Source organism: Salmo salar, unplaced genomic scaffold, assembly GCF_905237065.1.
Source record: "Salmo salar unplaced genomic scaffold, Ssal_v3.1, whole genome shotgun sequence".
NCBI lineage: Eukaryota > Metazoa > Chordata > Actinopteri > Salmoniformes > Salmonidae > Salmo > Salmo salar.
Genome location: NW_025547820.1, coordinates 148,342 through 168,329, shown reverse-complemented (window position 1 = coordinate 168,329; position 19,988 = coordinate 148,342). Strand labels below are relative to the sequence as shown.

General features: G+C 48.4%; 1 protein-coding gene and 1 long non-coding RNA gene across 3 annotated transcripts in view; one reads left to right on the top strand and one right to left on the bottom strand.

Annotated features, from left to right (window-relative positions):
* LOC106593623 (uncharacterized) overlaps window positions 1-19,988 on the top strand; it is a 43,111-nt gene that overhangs the window by 10,295 nt on the left and 12,828 nt on the right. For both annotated transcript variants that reach the window (XM_045711613.1, XM_045711614.1), the window contains exons 8-11: window positions 123-323; window positions 433-789; window positions 5,555-5,722; window positions 16,717-16,983. In XM_045711613.1, the coding sequence (XP_045567569.1) occupies window positions 123-323; window positions 433-789; window positions 5,555-5,722; window positions 16,717-16,983 (993 nt within the window). The remainder of the gene's footprint in view (window positions 1-122; window positions 324-432; window positions 790-5,554; window positions 5,723-16,716; window positions 16,984-19,988) is intronic.
* Window positions 1,756-2,209, bottom strand: LOC123732459 (uncharacterized). The gene is made up of 3 exons (XR_006763165.1): window positions 2,128-2,209; window positions 1,918-2,093; window positions 1,756-1,861 (listed from the first exon to the last, which is right to left on the bottom strand). It is a non-coding gene; the product is annotated as an uncharacterized lncRNA (long non-coding RNA).

The following is a 19,988-nucleotide window of genomic DNA, read 5'->3' as shown; positions in this document are numbered from 1 at the left end:
CGCTAACATAACGCTATCCTGTCTCTGACGCTAACATAATGCTATCCTGTCTCTGATGCTAACATAACGCTATCCTGTCTCTGACGCTAACATAATGCTATCCTGTCTCCTTACCTCTACAGGTGATGCAGATGCAGTATGAGAACCGTGTCCTGCTGTCCAACATGCAGCGCTACGACCTGGCATCACACCTGGGCATCAGGGCCAGCCCCCGGGAAAGTGACGCAGAGAGTGACGGAGGAGATGACGCCTCCACCTCATCGCGCTTCCCACCCCACCGTAAACGAGAAGGCCCCGTCGGAGGGGAGTGCGACTCGGACGAGGTGATACACGTACCACAGTAAACCCAATAATGGCTTTGTGTATTAAATACAGTGAAGCTGACAAGCCCGAAGCTAATCCTAAGGTTATCCCGTCTCCCTACCAATCCAGGTGCGTAACATCCGGTGCCTGACCCCCACGCGCTCCCTCTACACCCCCGAGGGCCGTTTCCTCCCCCGCAGCCTGAAGGACCGGCAGCAGATGGTAGACATCCGTCTAGAAGCAGAGCGGCTGGGTCGGACCATCGACAGGCTGATAGCGGACACCGGTACCATCATGGCTGAGGCCCGGGTCTATATGGTCTCCAACGGGGAGCTTTACGAGGAGGAAGGGAGCACCGTCAGAGAACATGAGTTGTTGTACAGGATCACCGCTCAGATGAAGGCCTTCAGGAAGGAGCTGCAGGGATTTATAGACAGACTGGATGTCCCCAAGCCAGAGGACAAAGAGGAAGAGGAACCACTGTCTGTAAGTTGAACAGAGTTAGACACACACTAGGGTTTCCGTTGGCCTTTTGCCCCCTCCCCCCTCCCCCTCCCTCCTTATTAAATGTCCGGTAAATTAAAATGTCCGTCACCACATTTCCTAACGGAAACCCTGGCAGACACTTACACACACCCATTACATGTATGCATTGTGGACGATGTCAGTATTACATCTACTGTAGGACAGGCCTCTATTTGGTCTGAATGTCAGTATTACATCTACTGTAGGACAGGCCTCTATTTGGTCTGAATGTCAGTATTACATCTACTGTAGGACAGGCCTCTATTTGGTCTGAATGTCAGTATTACATCTACTGTAGGACAGGCCTCTATTTGGTCTGAATGTCAGTATTACATCTACTGTAGGACAGGCCTCTATTTGGTCTGAATGTCAGTATTACATCTACTGTAGGACAGGCCTCTATTTGGTCTGAATGTCAGTATTACATCTACTGTAGGACAGGCCTCTATTTGGTCTGAATGTCAGTATTACATCTACTGTAGGACAGGCCTCTATTTGGTCTGAATGTCAGTATTACATCTACTGTAGGACAGGCCTCTATTTGGTCTGAATGTCAGTATTACATCTACTGTAGGACAGGCCTCTATTTGGTCTGAATGTCAGTATTGTTTAACCTGCTTTTAATCTGTTCTCTCTTCCTGTCTTTCTACCATTCTGTTTTCCTGACTCGTCCTCCTTCTCTGTCCTATTAACCCATCTAGATGTTTCAACCCATCATTCTGCTCATCCTCATCCTCGTCCTGTTCTCTTCACTCTCCTATACCACCATCTTCAAACTCGTCTTCCTCTTTACTCTCTTCTTCGTCCTGTAACGTCCGTCTCACTTTGCATAGACACATATTTTTTGTTTAGTCATATTTTTATTTGGTTTGTATTTTTTCTTTTGGAACATTCCCATCTAAGGTCACACGTGATACGGGACACTATTCCACGTTTCAGCAGTTACTATTTACACGCTTTCAACACACACTGGAGGAGACCACACACACCTCTGGGACTGAGACCACACACCTCTGGGACTGAGACCACACACCTCTGGGACTGAGACCACACACCGATGGGACTGAGACACTGGAGAAGACCACACACCTCTGGGACTGAGACCACACACCTCTGGGACTGAGACCACACACCTCTGGGGCTGAGACCACACACCTCTGGGGCTGAGACCACACACCTCTGGGGCTGAGACCACACACCTCTGGGGCTGAGACCACACACCTCTGGGACTGAGACCACACACCTCTGGGACTGAGACCACACACCTCTGGGACTGAGACACTGGAGGAGACCACACACCTCTGGGGCTGAGACCACACACCTCTGGGACTGAGACCACACACCTCTGGGACTGAGACCACACACCTCTGGGACTGAGACCACACACCTCTGGGGCTGAGACCACACACCTCTGGGACTGAGACCACACACCTCTGGGACTGAGACCACACACCTCTGGGACTGAGACACTGGAGGAGACCACACACCTCTGGGACTGAGACCACACACCTCTGGGACTGAGACCACACACCTCTGGGACTGAGACCACACACCTCTGGGACTGAGACCACACACCTCTGGGACTGAGACCACACACCTCTGGGACTGAGACCACACACCTCTGGGGCTGAGACACTGGAGGAGACCACACACCTCTGGGACTGAGACCACACACCTCTGGGACTGAGACCACACACCTCTGGGACTGAGACCACACACCTCTGGGACTGAGACACTGGAGGAGACCACACACCTCTGGGACTGAGACCACACACCTCTGGGACTGAGACACTGTATATTATTAGGTGAGTAGACAAGGTTAACAGTAAATGGTCCCTTATCTAACCTTATTTTAGAGGTCCCCCAGAACTCTGATGCAAAAGGCAGGAAGGAACAACAGTTTGCTGTGGGTGTATAGGAGGCCCAGTCTGTAAACCTACACAGTACCTACCTATGTATAGTGCTCATGCATGTACAGTATAGCAGTGTTAGGGACACATAATCCATCAACAGAGCGTTCACCTGGAGTACTGTGAAATGTTTACTTACGAGCCCTTAACCAACAACACAGAGTTTTAAACAGTAAGAAATATGTGCTACATAAACTAAATGAAAAATACTAACAGCTGCTCTATGTACATAGTCATTGAACACTGGTCACTTATATATATGTAACCGATGTGAAATGGCTAGTTAGTTAGCGGTGGTGCGCGATCGTTTCAATCGGGTGACGTCACTCGCTCTGCGACCTTGAAGTAGTTGTTCCCCTTGCGCTGCAAGGGTCGCGGATTTTTGTGGCGTGATGGGTAACGATGCTTCGTGGGGTGTCAGTTGTTGATGTGCGCAGAGGGTCCCTGGTTCGAGCCCAGGTTGGGGCGAGGAGAGGGACGGAAGCTAGACTGTTACATACTGTATTCTGGTCAAAGCTCATCCTATATAACTACTGCTGTACACACCTTTTCTATTTGTATATTGTCATAATGTGTATATACACACCATCATATACATACATTCCATTGCTCGTTCTGATATTTTTTGGGGTGTATTGTTGTGTTTTTGTTAGGTATTACTGTTGTAATAATGCACTGTTGGGACCTAGAAAACATACACGTTTCGCTACACCTGCGATAACATCTGTAAAATATGTGCACATGACCAATAACATTTGATTTGTGTTGGATGTGGTCTTGTTAATATCCCGTAAGTTCTATTGGCCACTGAGACCGGAACACACGGCGATTCTCATCCGGCGGTGGGTATGTGACGTCATAAACGGTATTAAGACCAGCTGTGAGGGAGAAGTACGCGGGGGCTTCTTCGTGGCTCGTCTGGTCGAGTTGTCCAATGAAAAAGCATCAGGAAAAAATAAAGACAAGTCAGACCAAGACGGTTATTTCCGTTGGATTTAGGGACCACTCTGATTTTCATTAACAACTGACCAGAAAGACCCGGTTTTTTGTTGGATAGCTTATTTTGGTGTTTTTGGATAACTTTATGATATTACACAGCTGGACATTGCATAACAGGTAAGATGTTTTCAGATGTCCCGAATCTATTCAGAGATTTGAAGGCAATGAAAGGGTTCTTGTGAAATAACGGAGCACAGCCTTATATCAAAATAGGATGCAGACTAACTGCGAATACAGAAACGTGGATCAACTGCAAGAGTGTGTGTGTGTGTGTGTGTGTGTGTGTGTGTGTGTGTGTGTGTGTGTGTGTGTGTGTGTGTGTGTGTGTGTGTATTGACAGGCTGTGCAACATTTGGCTTCTGATTTTGCGTGTGAAGCCAATAAACACCCATTAGACTATAACCAGCGAGCTGAACACATTTATCGCCACGGTCACGGTTACAACCCTTTGAATAGTCTAGTCTACCACTTGATCCACATTCCGCAGTCAGAGCCCCGCGACAATAATCGTCCCGGTAGTAAACAGACGTGATTTAATTCATATTTATTCAACCGGGGGGGCTTCCGCGCGACCTACTCCCGGCTCCGTTACTTAGTAGTCTACGTTACCCGGTGGGGTTATTGAGTAAAATGATATACATGGTTACAGGGTGTAAAAATAGTCCCCCAACTCTTACATCAGTGGACTAGGTGTATTATTGGGTACCCGTCCTGTCCCCGTATCAACAACCTACTGGGTGTTCGTCACCCACACAGCGCGCTGCACAGGGCAGGAGCCTGGCCGGTAACCGTAGTATTTTACCGTAGGAATAATGACTAGCCTAAAGAAGTTTGGATAATAAATCCAGATAGCATCAGTAGAGTTCCGCCGCATAATGACCGACTGTTGACCTTGGCAACGGCGCGGTGACATGGAAGGGACAAATACGCACATCGCTGCATGGCCTCAAACTGCTCCTGGTTCAGCGTTTAGAGAAACGGACACGTCCGGGGAAATCTCCGGTTTCGGATAATTATGCTGCTGCAACTACAACCGAAAGCCCCCCCGGTCAACCGAAAGGCTGTCATCAGTTTGTGTTTGTTTGTCACTGCGCGTTGAGAAATGTGGAATGCTGCGTTCGGAAATGGGTCAGATTTGGGTAGTGGAGGAGGTGGAGGCGGCGGCGGTGGGTACGTGCCAGCGCAGGACTGGGAATTCGTTCCCTGCTCCCGGTTGGAAAGAGAAAGAGAGAGGGGCAGAGGGAAGAAGAGTCGCAGCCCGTTCAGGACGTTCTCCTCCCCGCCAACAGTCACTCAGTTCACCGAACGGTCTCATTCTGGAACGGTTGGAACATCAGTGGATCGGACGCAAGAACCGGGGACTCATCACTCCCGTCTGAAACACAAGTTTCAGCACTTAAAGAAACGCCACGGACAGGACAAGGAAGAATGGATTCGACAGAAGGAGATACTTTTAAGACAAGTTGCTGAGATACAAGTAGGCCTAATTTTGAAAATAATTTCACACTTCAGCACAGGTAGATATTCTATTCACAAGTTTTAGATGATACTTCTGGTTCACTACTACGATTTTGTTTTTGTTCTGAGTGTTTTCTGAATGTATGTATTGTGGAACACCAGCTACAGCTAACTCTGTGTTGCTGTATTGATTCTCAGGGAGGGGAGAACAGCTAACTCTGTGTTGCTGTATTGATTCTCAGGGAGAACAGCTAACTCTGTGTTGCTGTATTGATTCTCAGGGAGAACAGCTAACTCTGTGTTGCTGTATTGATTCTCAGGGAGAACAGCTAACTCTGTGTTGCTGTATTGATTCTCAGGGAGGGGAGAACAGAAGGATTTTGTTGGATCTTAAGACTGTAGTGGAGGAGGTGCAGCTAGAGGTGAAGAGAGAGGAGTCCAAGAGGAGCGAGCTACAGCTGCAGTACACTAAGGACAGATGTGCCTGGGAACTGGAGAGAGCTCAGCTGAAATGCAGAATCGCACAGGTAAGAATACACTATACTATATTATACTACACTATACTATACTATATGATACTATACTATATGATACTATACTATATGATACTACACTATACTATACGATACTACACTATACTATACTATATGATACTACACTATACTATACTATATGATACTATACTATACTATATGATACTACACTATACTATACTATATGATACTACACTATACTATACAATATGATACTATACTATACAATATGATACTATACTATACAATATGATACTACTCTATACTATATGATACTATACTATACAATATGATACCGCACTACTGATACTGCACTATACTATACTATATGATACTACATGATACTATACTATATGATACTACACCATACTATACAGTATGCTACTACACAGTATGATACTACACTATACTATACAATATGATACTATACTACACTATATGATACTACACTATACACTGACTGTGTCAGTACTGTAGGACACAGTCAGCCATCTCCCTCTATAATATCTCTCTGTGTCAGTACTGTAGGACACAGTCAGCCATCTCCCTCTATAATATCTCTCTGTGTCAGTACTGTAGGACACAGTCAGCCATCTCCCTCTATAATATCTCTCTGTGTCAGTACTGTAGGACACAGTCAGCCATCTTTCAGAGGCCTGTGATGTGGTTAGAAGAGTCATGCTCGCATCACATGGTGGGATCTGTGATCTGTGAATGTGTGACCAATCAATTGGATGAGGGGATTCAGGGTCTGAAGACAAGACAGACAGACAGACAGACAGACAGACAGACAGACAGACAGACAGACAGACAGACAGACAGACAGACAGACAGACAGACAGACAGACAGACAGACAGACAGACAGACAGACAGACAGACAGACAGACAGACAGACAGACAGACAGACAGACATACAAGACAATGGACAGACTGTGTGGAAAACCAGAGTCTGGGAAAGTACACAGCTTTTCTCTAAGCTTTCATGTAAACAGGGGATAGATATGGACTCATCCTAAACAGGGGATAGATATGGACTCATCCTAAACAGGGGATAGATATGGACTCATCCTAAACAGGGGATAGATATGGACTCATACTAAACAGGGGATAGATATGGACTCATCCTAAACAGGGGATAGATATGGACTCATACTAAACAGGGGATAGATATGGACTCATACTAAACAGGGGATAGATATGGACTCATCCTAAACAGGGGATAGATATGGACTCATCCTAAACAGGGGATAGATATGGACTCATACTAAACAGGGGATAGATATGGACTCATACTAAACAGGGGATAGATATGGACTCATCCTAAACAGGGGATAGATATGGACTCATCCTAAACAGGGGATAGATATGGACTCATCCTAAACAGGGGATAGATATGGACTCATCCTAAACAGGGGATAGATATGGACTCATCCTAAACAGGGGATAGATATGGACTCATCCTAAACAGGGGATAGATATGGACTCATCCTAAACAGGGGATAGATATGGACTCATACTAAACAGGGGATAGATATGGACTCATTCTAAACAGGGGATAGATATGGACTCATCCTAAACAGGGGATAGATATGGACTCATCCTAAACAGGGGATAGATATGGACTCATACTAAACAGGGGATAGATATGGACTCATACTAAACAGGGGATAGATATGGACTCATCCTAAACATGGGATAGATATGGACTCATCCTAAACAGGGGATAGATATGGACTCATCCTAAACAGGGGATAGATATGGACTCATCCTAAACAGGGGATAGATATAGACTCATCCTAAACAGGGGATAGATATGGACTCATCCTAAACAGGGGATAGATATGGACTCATCCTAAACAGGGGATAGATATGGACTCATACTAAACAGGGGATAGATATGGACTCATCCTAAACAGGGGATAGATATGGACTCATCCTAAACAGGGGATAGATATGGACTCATCCTAAACAGGGGATAGATATGGACTCATCCTAAACAGGGGATAGATATGGACTCATCCTAAACAGGGGATAGATATGGACTCATACTAAACAGGGGATAGATATGGACTCATCCTAAACAGGGGATAGATATGGACTCATCCTAAACAGGGGATAGATATGGACTCATCCTAAACAGGGGATAGATATGGACTCATACTAAACAGGGGATAGATATGGACTCATACTAAACAGGGGATAGATATGGACTCATCCTAAACAGGGGATAGATATGGACTCATACTAAACAGGGGATAGATATGGACTCATACTAAACAGGGGATAGATATGGACTCATACTAAACAGGGGATAGATATGGACTCATACTAAACAGGGGATAGATATGGACTCATACTAAACAGGGGATAGATATGGACTCATCCTAAACAGGGGATAGATATGGACTCACTACTAAACAGGGGATAGATATGGACTCATACTAAACAGGGGATAGATATGGACTCATCCTAAACAGGGGATAGATATGGACTCATCCTAAACAGGGGATAGATATGGACTCATACTAAACAGGGGATAGATATGGACTCATACTAAACAGGGGATAGATATGGACTCATACTAAACAGGGGATAGATCTGGACTCATACTAAACAGGGGATAGATCTGGACTCATCCTAAACAGGGGATAGATATGGACTCATACTAAACAGGGGATAGATATGGACTCATACTAAACAGGGGATAGATATGGACTCATACTAAACAGGGGATAGATATGGACTCATCCTAAACAGGGGATAGATATGGACTCATCCTAAACAGGGGATAGATATGGACTCATACTAAACAGGGGATAGATATGGACTCATCCTAAACAGGGGATAGATATGGACTCATCCTAAACAGGGGATAGATATGGACTCATCCTAAACAGGGGATAGATATGGACTCATACTAAACAGGGGATAGATATGGACTCATACTAAACAGGGGATAGATATGGACTCATCCTAAACAGGGGATAGATATGGACTCATACTAAACAGGGGATAGATATGGACTCATCCTAAACAGGGGATAGATATGGACTCATCCTAAACAGGGGATAGATATGGACTCATCCTAAACAGGGGATAGCTATGGACTCATACTAAACAGACCTTTCACTTAACAGAGTAACACAACATCTCCTTACATAGGTCTGGAATTAAAGCATGACTGAAGCATAGAAACTGAACGTGTGCGTGTGTGTGCGCGTGTGTGATTGTGGGTGAAGCTTGTACCGTACACCCCTGTGCTGTATGACCCAGTCATCTGTCAGGATCCCATGTTGGTCTCGTACTAAGAATATAAACAGTCCAGTCTGTTCACTAACTAGTTATGAAGAGGAACTGTGTTCAGTGTTAAAACTATTCCATGATCAAAACACTCCCAGCTTCTAGAATTCACTTGTTGTTCCCCAGAGTTCTGATGGTTCTGTGTGAGTCCACAGTGTTCTATATTAATGATTGTCAGACCACATCAGCTTCTAGAATTCACTTGTTGTTCCCCAGAGTTCTGATGGTTCTGTGTGAGTCCACAGTGTTCTATATTAATGATTGTCAGACCACATCAGCTTCTAGAATTCACTCGTTGTTCCCCAGAGTTCTGATGGTTCTGTGTGAGTCCACAGTGTTCTATATTAATGATTGTCAGACCACATCAGCTTCTAGAATTCACTCGTTGTTCCCCAGAGTTCTGATGGTTCTGTGTGAGTCCACAGTGTTCTATATTAATGATTGTCAGACCACATCAGCTTCTAGAATTCACTTGTTGTTCCCCAGAGTTCTGATGGTTCTGTGTGAGTCCACAGTGTTCTATATTAATGATTGTCAGACCACATCAGCTTCTAGAATTCACTTGTTGTTTCCCAGAGTTCTGATGGTTCTGTGTGAGTCCACAGTGTTCTATATTAATAAATGGAATGTTGGTCTGGCATAGCCTGGTGATGTGCAGGGAGGGGTTAGCTCCATTGTAAAAGCTGTTTTCGCCTCTCAGCCACATCCTGCTGCCACAGTTTAGTTTATAGACAGTTATACACAGCCTGCGGTTTGTCTCGAAGGGCTCCCTATTTCCTATGGGCCCTGGTCAAAAGTAGTGCACTACTGTATGTAGGGAATAGGGTGCCATGCATCCTGTGTCTTCGAGCTACCAGGTCTTACCACCAATCATCCTGGGGCTGAGCTACCAGGTCTTACCACCACCAAGCATCCTGGGGCTGAGCTACCAGGTCTTACCACCAAGCATCCTGGGGCTGAGCTACCAGCTCTTACCACTAAGCATCCTGGGGCTGAGCTACCAGGTCTTACCACCACCAAGCATCCTGGGGCTGAGCTACCAGGTCTTACCACCACTAAGCATCCTGGGGCTGAGCTACCAGGTCTTACCACCACCAAGCATCCTGGGGCTGAGCTACCAGGTCTTACCACCACCAAGCATCCTGGGGCTGAGCTACCAGGTCTTACCACCACCAAGCATCCTGGGGCTGAGCTACCAGGTCTTACTACCACCAAGCATCCTGGGGCTGAGCTACCAGGTCTTACCACCACTAAGCATCCTGGGGCTGAGCTACCAGGTCTTACCACCACCAAGCATCCTGGGGCTGAGCTACCAGGTCTTACCACCAAGCATCCTGGGGCTGAGCTACCAGGTCTTACCACCACTAAGCATCCTGGGGCTGAGCTACCAGGTCTTACCACCACCAATCATCCTGGGGCTGAGCTACCAGGTCTTACCACCACCAAGCATCCTGGGGCTGAGCTACCAGGTCTTACCACCACCAAGCATCCTGGGGCTGAGCTACCAGGTCTTACCACCAAATCAAATCAAATCAAATTTATTTTTATATAGCCCTTCGTACATCAGCTGATATTCTCAAAGTGCTGTACAGAAACCCAGCCTAAAACCCCAAACAGCAAGCAAAGCATGTGAAAGAAGCACGGTGGCTAGGAAAAACTCCCTAGGAAAAACTCCCTAGAAAGGCCAAAAACCTAGGAAGAAACCTAGAGAGGAACCAGGCTATGAGGGGTGGCCAGTCCTCTTCTGGCTGTGCAGGGTGGATATTATAACAGAACATGGTCAAAATGTTAAAATGTTAAAATGTTCATAAATGACCAGCATGGTCAAATAATAATAATCATAGTAGTTGTCGAGGGTGCAACAAGCACGTCCGGTGAACAGGTCAGGGTTCCATAGCCGCAGGCAGAACAGTTGAAACTGGAGCAGCAGCACGGCCAGGTGGACTGGGGACAGCAAGGAGTCATCATACCAGGTAGTCCTGAGGCATGGTCCTAGGGCTCAGGTCCTCCGAGAGAAAGACAGAAAGAGAGAAAGAGAGAATTAGAGAGAGCATATTTAAATACACACAGGACACCGGATAAGACAAGAGAAATACTCCAGATGTAACAGACTGACCCTAGCCCCCGACACATAAACTACTGCAGCATAAATACTGGAGGCTGAGACAGGAGGGATCAGAAGACACTGTGGCCCCATCCGATGATACCCCGGACAGGGCCAAACAGGCAGGATATAACCCCACCCACTTTGCCAAAGCACAGCCCCCACACCACTAGAGGGATGTCTCCAACCACCAACTTACCGTCCTAAGACAAGGCCGAGTATAGCCCACAACGATCTCCGCCATGGCACAACCCAAGGGGGGGGCGCCAACCCAGACAGGAAGACCACGTCAGTGACTCAACCCACTCAAGTGACGCACCCCTCCCATGGACGGCATGGAAGAACACCAGTAAGCCAGTGACTCAGCCCCTGTAATAGGGTTAGAGGCAGAGAATCCCAGTGGAAAGAGGGGAACCGGCAAGGCAGCGACAGCAAGGGCGGTTCGTTGCTCCAGCCTTTCCGTTCACCTTCACACTCCTGGGCCAGACTATACTTAATCATAGGACCTACTGAAGAGATAAGTCTTCAGTAAAGACTTAAAGGTTGAGACTGAGTCTGCGTCTCTCACATTGGTAGGCAGACCATTCCATAAAAATGGAGCTCTATAGGAGAAAGCCCTACCTCCAGCCGTTTGCTTAGAAATTCTAGGGACAATTAGGAGGCCTGCGTCTTGTGACCGTAGCGTACGTGTAGGTATGTACGGCAGGACCAAATCGGAAAGATAGGTAGGAGCAAGCCCATGTAATGCTTTGTAGGTTAGCAGTAAAACCTTGAAATCAGCCCTTGCCTTAACAGGAAGCCAGTGTAGGGAGGCTAACACTGGAGTAATATGATCAAATTTTTTGGTTCTAGTCAGGATTCTAGCAGCCGTATTTAGCACTAACTGAAGTTTATTTAGTGCTTTATCCGGGTAGCCGGAAAGTAGAGCATTGCAGTAGTCCAGCCTAGAAGTAACAAAAGCATGGATTAATTTTTCTGCGTCATTTTTGGACAGAAAATTTCTGATTTTTGCAATGTTACGTAGATGGAAAAAAGCTGTCCTTGAAACAGTCTTGATATGTTCTTCAAAAGAGAGATCAGGGTCCAGAGTAACGCCGAGGTCCTTCACAGTTTTATTTGAGACGACTGTACAACCATCCAGATTAATTGTCAGATTCAACAGAAGATCTCTTTGTTTCTTGGGACCTAGAACAAGCATCTCTGTTTTGTCCGAGTTTAAAAGTAGAAAGTTTGCAGCCATCCACTTCTTTATGTCTGAAACACAGGCTTCTAGCGAGGGCAATTTTGGGGCTTCACCATGTTTCATTGAAATGTACAGCTGTGTGTCGTCTGCATAGCAGTGAAATTTAACATTATGTTTTCGAATGACATCCCCAAGAGGTAAAATATATAGTGAAAACAATAGTGGTCCTAAAACGGAACCTTGAGGAACACCGAAATTTACAATTGATTTGTCAGAGGACAAACCATTCACAGAGACAAACTGATATCTTTCCGACAGATAAGATCTAAACCAGGCCAGAACTTGTCCATGTAGACCACCAAGCATCCTGGGGCTGAGCTACCAGGTCTTACCACCACCAAGCATCCTGGGGCCGAGCCGGATATCTGCAGGCATATTTGTCCACATACTTTAGATGTTTGTCAAGCAGAAACATCTCACTTGTCCTTCCAGCCCCACCGCTCCCTGAGGAATGTATGTGACATTGTAACTCTGTACAGCATTGGCTGGTTGGTTGAGGCTCCTATTAATAGAGAGAGACCACGATGATACTGTTACCTTTACACACACACACGGACACACACACACACGGACACACACACACGGACACACACACACGGACACACACGGACACACACGGACACACACGGACACACTGTCCAGTCCTAAAGCAGCAGGAGATGGCTGCTGTTGTGTGTTTATTCTATGTCTGCCAGCCAGCCTGTCTCTGTCTGCCAGCCTGTCTCTGTCTTTTGCTGTCTGTCTGCCAGCCTGCCTGTCTTTTACTGTCTGCCTTCCAGCCTGCCTCCTCTGTGTTTTACTGTCTGTCTGTCTGTCTGTCTGTCTGTCTGTCTGTCTGTCTGTCTGTCTGTCTGTCTGTCTGTCTGTCTGTCTGTCTGTCTGCCATCCTGTCTGTCTGTCTGTCTGTCTGTCTGTCTGTCTGTCTGTCTGTCTGTCTGTCTGTCTGTCTGTCTGTCTGCCAGCCTGTCTGGAGAACTGTAAGACTCTAGTCAACCATTGTTGTTACAGGTCCTCCTGGAATATACATACCTCACTGCCAAGAAGAGCATCAGCCTCCGTCTCAATTTAACCTCTGAGTTACAGCAGTAGCACTCTCTGTGTATTCCTGTTCCTGTTTGGTTAGGAATAGACTGGACAGCTCCAGTCATCCTGCCACTGCAATTACACAGAGCGTTCAAAGACCTCAGACAGACAGACGATGCTTCCCAAATGGGACACTAGTTCCTATATACTGCACTAATGGGCCCTGGTCAAAAGTAGTGCACTATATAGGGAATAAGGTGCCATTTAGGACACAACCAGAGGGACCAGAGAGACAAGGAGAAACAGTGTTCTCTTCGTACTCCATAACTTCATGGCCCTTAGCCACGGGACCACCAGTACTTCATGGCCCTTAGTTACGGGACCACCAGTACTTCATGGCCCTTAGTTACGGGACCACCAGTACTTCATGGCCCTTAGTTACGGGACCACCAGTACTCCATGGCCCTTAGTTACGGGACCACCAGTACTTCATGGCCCTTAGCCACGGGACCACCAGTACTTCATGGCCCTTAGCCACGGGACCACCAGTACTTCATGGCCCTTAGTTACGGGACCACCAGTACTCCATGGCCCTTAGTTACGGGACCACCAGTACTTCATGGCCCTTAGCCACAGGACCACCAGTACTTCATGGCCCTTAGTTACGGGACCACCAGTACTTCATGGCCCTTAGCCACGGGACCACCAGTACTTCATGGCCCTTAGCCACGGGACCACCAGTACTTCATGGCCCTTAGTTATGGGACCACCAGTACTTCATGGTCCTTAGTTACGGGACCACCAGTACTTCATGGCCCTTAGTTATGGGACCACCAGTACTCCATGGCCCTTAGTTACGGGACCACCAGTACTTCATGGCCCTTAGTTACGGGACCACCAGTACTTCATGGCCCTTAGTTACGGGACCACCAGTACTTCATGGCCCTTAGTTACGGGACCACCAGTACTTCATGGCCCTTAGTTACGGCCCACCAGTACTCCATAACTTCATGGCCCTTAGTTACGGCCCACCAGTACTCCATAACTTCATGGCCGTTAGTTACGGGACCACCACGGGCCCTGGTCAAAAGTAGTTCACTATATAGGGAATAGGATGCCATTTTGGATGCAAGTCTATGTGTACTTACTACAGAGAGAAGCATTGTCCTGGTCTCATTCCAGCTCCACAGCCAGTATAGTTTCTCTAAGGGTTATATTGACCACACAGAGAGAGAGAGGACTGATTCCCTTAACGCTGCCCTTCTTAACCCAAACCACTCACAGTCAACACAACTAGTTGGTATTAAAAATACAAGATTTCCTGAATTGGCCTAAACAGCAGATGTTTGTGTCTGATGTATGGACACTAGGCAGGGTAGTGGTTAGAGTGGAGGGGCGGCAGGGTAGCCTAGTGGTTAGAGTGGAGGGGCGGCAGGGTAGCCTAGTGGTTAGAGTGGAGGGACGGCAGGTAGCCTAGTGGTTAGAGTGGAGGGACGGCAGGGTAGCCTAGTGGTTAGAGTGGAGGGACGGCAGGTAGCCTAGTGGTTAGAGTGGAGGGACGGCAGGTAGCCTAGTGGTTAGAGTGGAGGGGCGGCAGGGTAGCCTAGTGGTTAGAGTGGAGGGGCGGCAGGTAGCCTAGTGGTTAGAGTGGAGGGGCGGGATGTAGCCTAGTGGTTAGAGTGTAGAGGCGGGATGTAGCCTAGTGGTTAGAGTGGAGGGGCGGCATGTAGCCTAGTGGTTAGAGTGGAGGGGCGGCAGGTAGCCTAGTGGTTAGAGTGGAGGGACGGCAGGTAGCCTAGTGGTTAGAGTGGAGGGACGGCAGGTAGCCTAGTGGTTAGAGTGGAGGGACGGCAGGTAGCCTAGTGGTTAGAGTGGAGGGACGGCAGGTAGCCTAGTGGTTAGAGTGGAGGGACGGCAGGGTAGGCTAGTGGTTAGAGTGGAGGGACGGCAGGTAGCCTAGTGGTTAGAGTGGAGGGACGGCAGGTAGCCTAGTGGTTAGAGTGGAGGGGCGGCAGGTAGCCTAGTGGTTAGAGTGGAGGGGCGGCAGGTAGCCTAGTGGTTAGAGTGGAGGGGCGGCAGGTAGCCTAGTGGTTAGAGCGGAGGGGCGGCAGCTAGCCTAGTGGTTAGAGTGGAGGGGCGGCAGGGTAGGCTAGTGGTTAGAGTGGAGGGTGGCAGGGTAGGCTAGTGGTTAGAGTGGAGGGGCGGCAGGGTAGCCTAGTGGTTAGAGTGGAGGGGCGGCAGGGTAGCCTAGTGGTTAGAGTGGAGGGGCGGCAGGGTAGCCTAGTGGTTAGAGTGGAGGGGCGGCAGGGTAGCCTAGTGGTTAGAGTGGAGGGGCGGCAGGGTAGCCTAGTGGTTAGAGTGGAGGGGCGGCAGGGTAGCCTAGTGGTTAGAGTGGAGGAACAGCAAGGTAGTGGTTAGAGTGGAGGGGTGGTAGGTAGCCTAGTGGTTAGAGTGGAGGGACGGCAGGTAGCCTAGTGGTTAGAGTGGAGGGGCGGCAGGGTAGTGGTTAGAGTGGAGGGGCGGCAGGTAGCCTAGTGGTTAGAGTGGAGGGGCGGCAGGGTAGTGGTTAGAGTGGAGGGGCGGCAGGTAGCCTAGTGGTTAGAGCGTTGGACTAGTAACCGAAAGGTTGCTAGATCGAATCCCCCGAGCTGACAAGGTAAAAATCTGTCGTTCTGCCCCTGAACAAGGCAGTTAACCCACTGTTCCCCAGTAGACCGTCATTATAAATAAGAATTTGTTCTTAACAGACTTGCCTAGTTAAATAAAGTTTTTAAAAAATGTACTCCCCTTTTTAACAACTACTCTGTAGATAGTGTCCAGAGACAAGTCAGGGAGACAGGACCACAGACAGGAAAGGAACTGTGTAGAGGCAGCTGTGATATCCTGTCAGATGATGAGAGACAGGAGAGGTTGACCATCAACTCCTTTGAGTTATGATCTTTTAATCCCTTCCATCCGTTCTCTGAATTCTCCCTTTCCTCTCCTCCCCCTGGTCCTTCTCTCCCTCCACCCCTCTTCCTGACACTCCCTGACATTCTCTCCCACCTAATTATCTTGTCTGCTCTCTCTCCCTGCCTGCCTCTCTCTCTACTCCCCCTTCTCCATCTCCCCCTCTCTCCCTGCCTGCCTCTCTCTCTACTCCCCCTTCTCCATCTCCCTCTCTCCCTGCCTGCCTCTCTCTCTACTCCCCCTTCTCCATCTCCCTCTCTCCCTGCCTGCCTCTCTACTCCCCCTTCTCCATCTCCCTCTCTCCCTGCCTGCCTCTCTCTTTACTCCCCCCTCTCCATCTCTCCCTCCATCTCTCTCTTCCTGTCCAGTTGGAGGCTAGAGGAGGTCCTGTCGTTGAGGTGGGGCTGAGAACTCAGAGTCCAGAGCCCAGGGAGAGTACTCTTCATCGGAGGGACAGAGAGCAGCAGAGGAGGCTGCTGGTTGACACCCACACGGCAGCCATGGACGTGCGCTGCAGGCTGGAGCTCAGTGAGAAGGGCTGGGTCCGAGAGAAGTCTGAACTGCTGGAGAGATTCAACTCTGAGAGGAAGGAGTGGGAGAGCCAGCTGGGAGACATGCAGAGGAAGATACAGGAGGTGAGAGGAAGGTAGTGGGAGAGCCAGCTGGGAGACATGCAGAGGAAGATACAGGAGGTGAGAGGAAGGAGTGGGAGAGCCAGCTGGGAGACATGCAGAGGAAGATACAGGAGGTGAGAGGAAGGGCTAGTGGGAGACATGCAGAGGAAGATACAGGAGGTGAGAGGAAGAAGTAGGTAGTGGGAGAGCCAGCTGGGAGACATGCAGAGGAAGATACAGGAGGTGAGAGGAAGGTAGTGGGAGAGCCAGCTGGGAGACATGCAGAGGAAGATACAGGAGGTGAGAGGAAGGTAGTGGGAGAGCCAGCTGGGAGACATGCAGAGGAAGATACAGGAGGTGAGAGGAAGGTAGTGGGAGAGCCAGCTGGGAGACATGCAGAGGAAGATACAGGAGGTGAGAGGAAGGTAGTGGGAGAGCCAGCTGGGAGACATGCAGAGGAAGATACAGGAGGTGAGAGGAAGGTAGTGGGAGAGCCAGCTGGGAGACATGCAGAGGAAGATACAGGAGGTGAGAGGAAGGTAGTGGGAGAGCCAGCTGGGAGACATGCAGAGGAAGATACAGGAGGTGAGAGGAAGGTAGTGGGAGAGCCAGCTGGGAGACATGCAGAGGAAGATACAGGAGGTGAGAGGAAGGTAGTGGGAGAGCCAGCTGGGAGACATGCAGAGGAAGATACAGGAGGTGAGAGGAAGGTAGTGGGAGAGCCAGCTGGGAGACATGCAGAGGAAGATACAGGAGGTGAGAGGAAGGTAGTGGGAGAGCCAGCTGGGAGACATGCAGAGGAAGATACAGGAGGTGAGAGGAAGGTAGTGGGAGAGCCAGCTGGGAGACATGCAGAGGAAGATACAGGAGGTGAGAGGAAGGTAGTGGGAGAGCCAGCTGGGAGACATGCAGAGGAAGATACAGGAGGTGAGAGGAAGGTAGTGGGAGAGCCAGCTGGGAGACATGCAGAGGAAGATACAGGAGGTGAGATGGGTGAGAGGAGGTGAGATGGGGTGAGAGGAGGTGAGATGGGTGAGAGGAGAGGGGGTGAGAGGAGGTGAGATGGGTGAGAGGAGAGGGGGTGAGAGGAGGTGAGAGGGGAGAGATTTATCTCTGAGAGGAAGGAGTGGGAGAGCCAGCTGGGAGACATGCAGAGGAGGTGAGATGGGTGAGAGGAGAGGGGGTGAGAGGAGGTGAGAGGAGGGGAGAGGAGGGGAGAGGAGGGGAGAGGAGGGGAGAGGAGGTGAGCCATGACACTGGAGAGTTTGTTTGTTTTGTTTTTCCAGCATTTTACAGTTTTTTGTTACAACAAATCCCCTGACACTGGACCTGTAGACTAGTATGTGAAGTGTTTGGCTGTAGCCTGATCCCAGATCTGTTTGTCATGACATTGCCCATAGCAGCTGGAAAGACAGGACAGATCTGGGACCAGGTTGGCTGAGCTGTAAAGCAGAATGTGGTGATGTTTTGTAGCCTGATCCCAGATCTGTTTGTCATGACATTGCCCATAGCAGCTGGAAAGACAGGACAGATCTGGGACCAGGTTGGCTGAGCTGTAAAGCAGAATGTGGTGATGTTTTGTAGCCTGATCCCAGATCTGTTTGTCATGACATTGCCCATAGCAGCTGGAAAGACAGGACAGATCTGGGACCAGGTTGGCTGAGCTGTAAAGCAGAATGTGGTGATGTTTTGTGGTTGAAGAGTGGTGCTAACAGCAACTATTGGAAACATAGTGAAAGAGTCATTGACATGTGACCAGTCCTATTGAAACAATCCTAACAAAGTAGCCATTCATATAGTCATGTTCTGCAGACTAATGGGACAAAGTCCTTGGAGCTCACTGGTCCTGCTATATCTCTATAGTCTAAGGTACTGTCCTCCTGTTCTGCTTTGGCAGACCAACTAATACTGATCCCAGTACAGCTACAGTAAGGTTAGGGGCTATGCTTTGGGAAACATAAGACCAACTAATACTGATCCCAGTACAGCTGCAGTAAGGTTAGGGGCTATGCTTTGGCAGACCAACTAATACTGATCCCAGTACAGCTACAGTAAGGTTAGGGGCTATGCTTTGGGAAACATGGGACCAACTAATACTGATCCCAGTACAGCTGCAGTAAGGTTAGTGGCTATGCTTTGGGAGACCAACTAATACTGATCCCAGTACAGCTGCAGTAAGGTTAGGGGCTATGCTTTGGCAGACCAACTAATACTGATCCCAGTACAGCTGCAGTAAGGTTAGGGGCTATGCTTTGGCAGACCAACTAATACTGATCCCAGTACAGCTGCAGTAAGGTTAGGGGCTATGCTTTGGCAGACCAACTAATACTGATCCCAGTACAGCTACAGTAAGGTTAGGGCCTATGCTTTGGCAGACCAACTAATACTGATCCCAGTACAGCTACAGTAAGGTTAGGGGCTATGCTTTGAGAAACATAAGACCAACTAATACTGATCCCAGTACAGCTGCAGTGATGTTAGGGGCTATGCTTTGGCAGAGCAACTAATACTGATCCCAGTACAGCTGCAGTAAGGTTAGGGGCTATGCTTTGGGAGACCAACTAATACTGATCCCAGTACAGCTGCAGTAAGGTTAGGGGCTATGCTTTGGCAGACCAACTAATACTGATCCCAGTACAGCTGCAGTAAGGTTAGGGGCTATGCTTTGGGAGACCAACTAATACTGATCCCAGTACAGTTGCAGTAAGGTTAGGGGCTATGCTTTAGGAAACATAAGACCAACTAATACTGATCCCAGTACAGCTGCAGTAAGGTTAGGGGCTATGCTTTGGCAGACCAACTAATACTGATCCCAGTACAGCTGCAGTAAGGTTAGGGGCTATGCTTTGAGAAACACAAGACCAACTAATACTGATCCCAGTACAGCTGCAGTAAGGTTAGGGGCTATGCTTTGAGAAACATAAGACCAACTAATACTGATCCCAGTACAGCTGCAGTAAGGTTAGGGGCTATGCTTTGGGAGACCAACTAATACTGATCCCAGTACAGCTGCAGTAAGGTTAGGG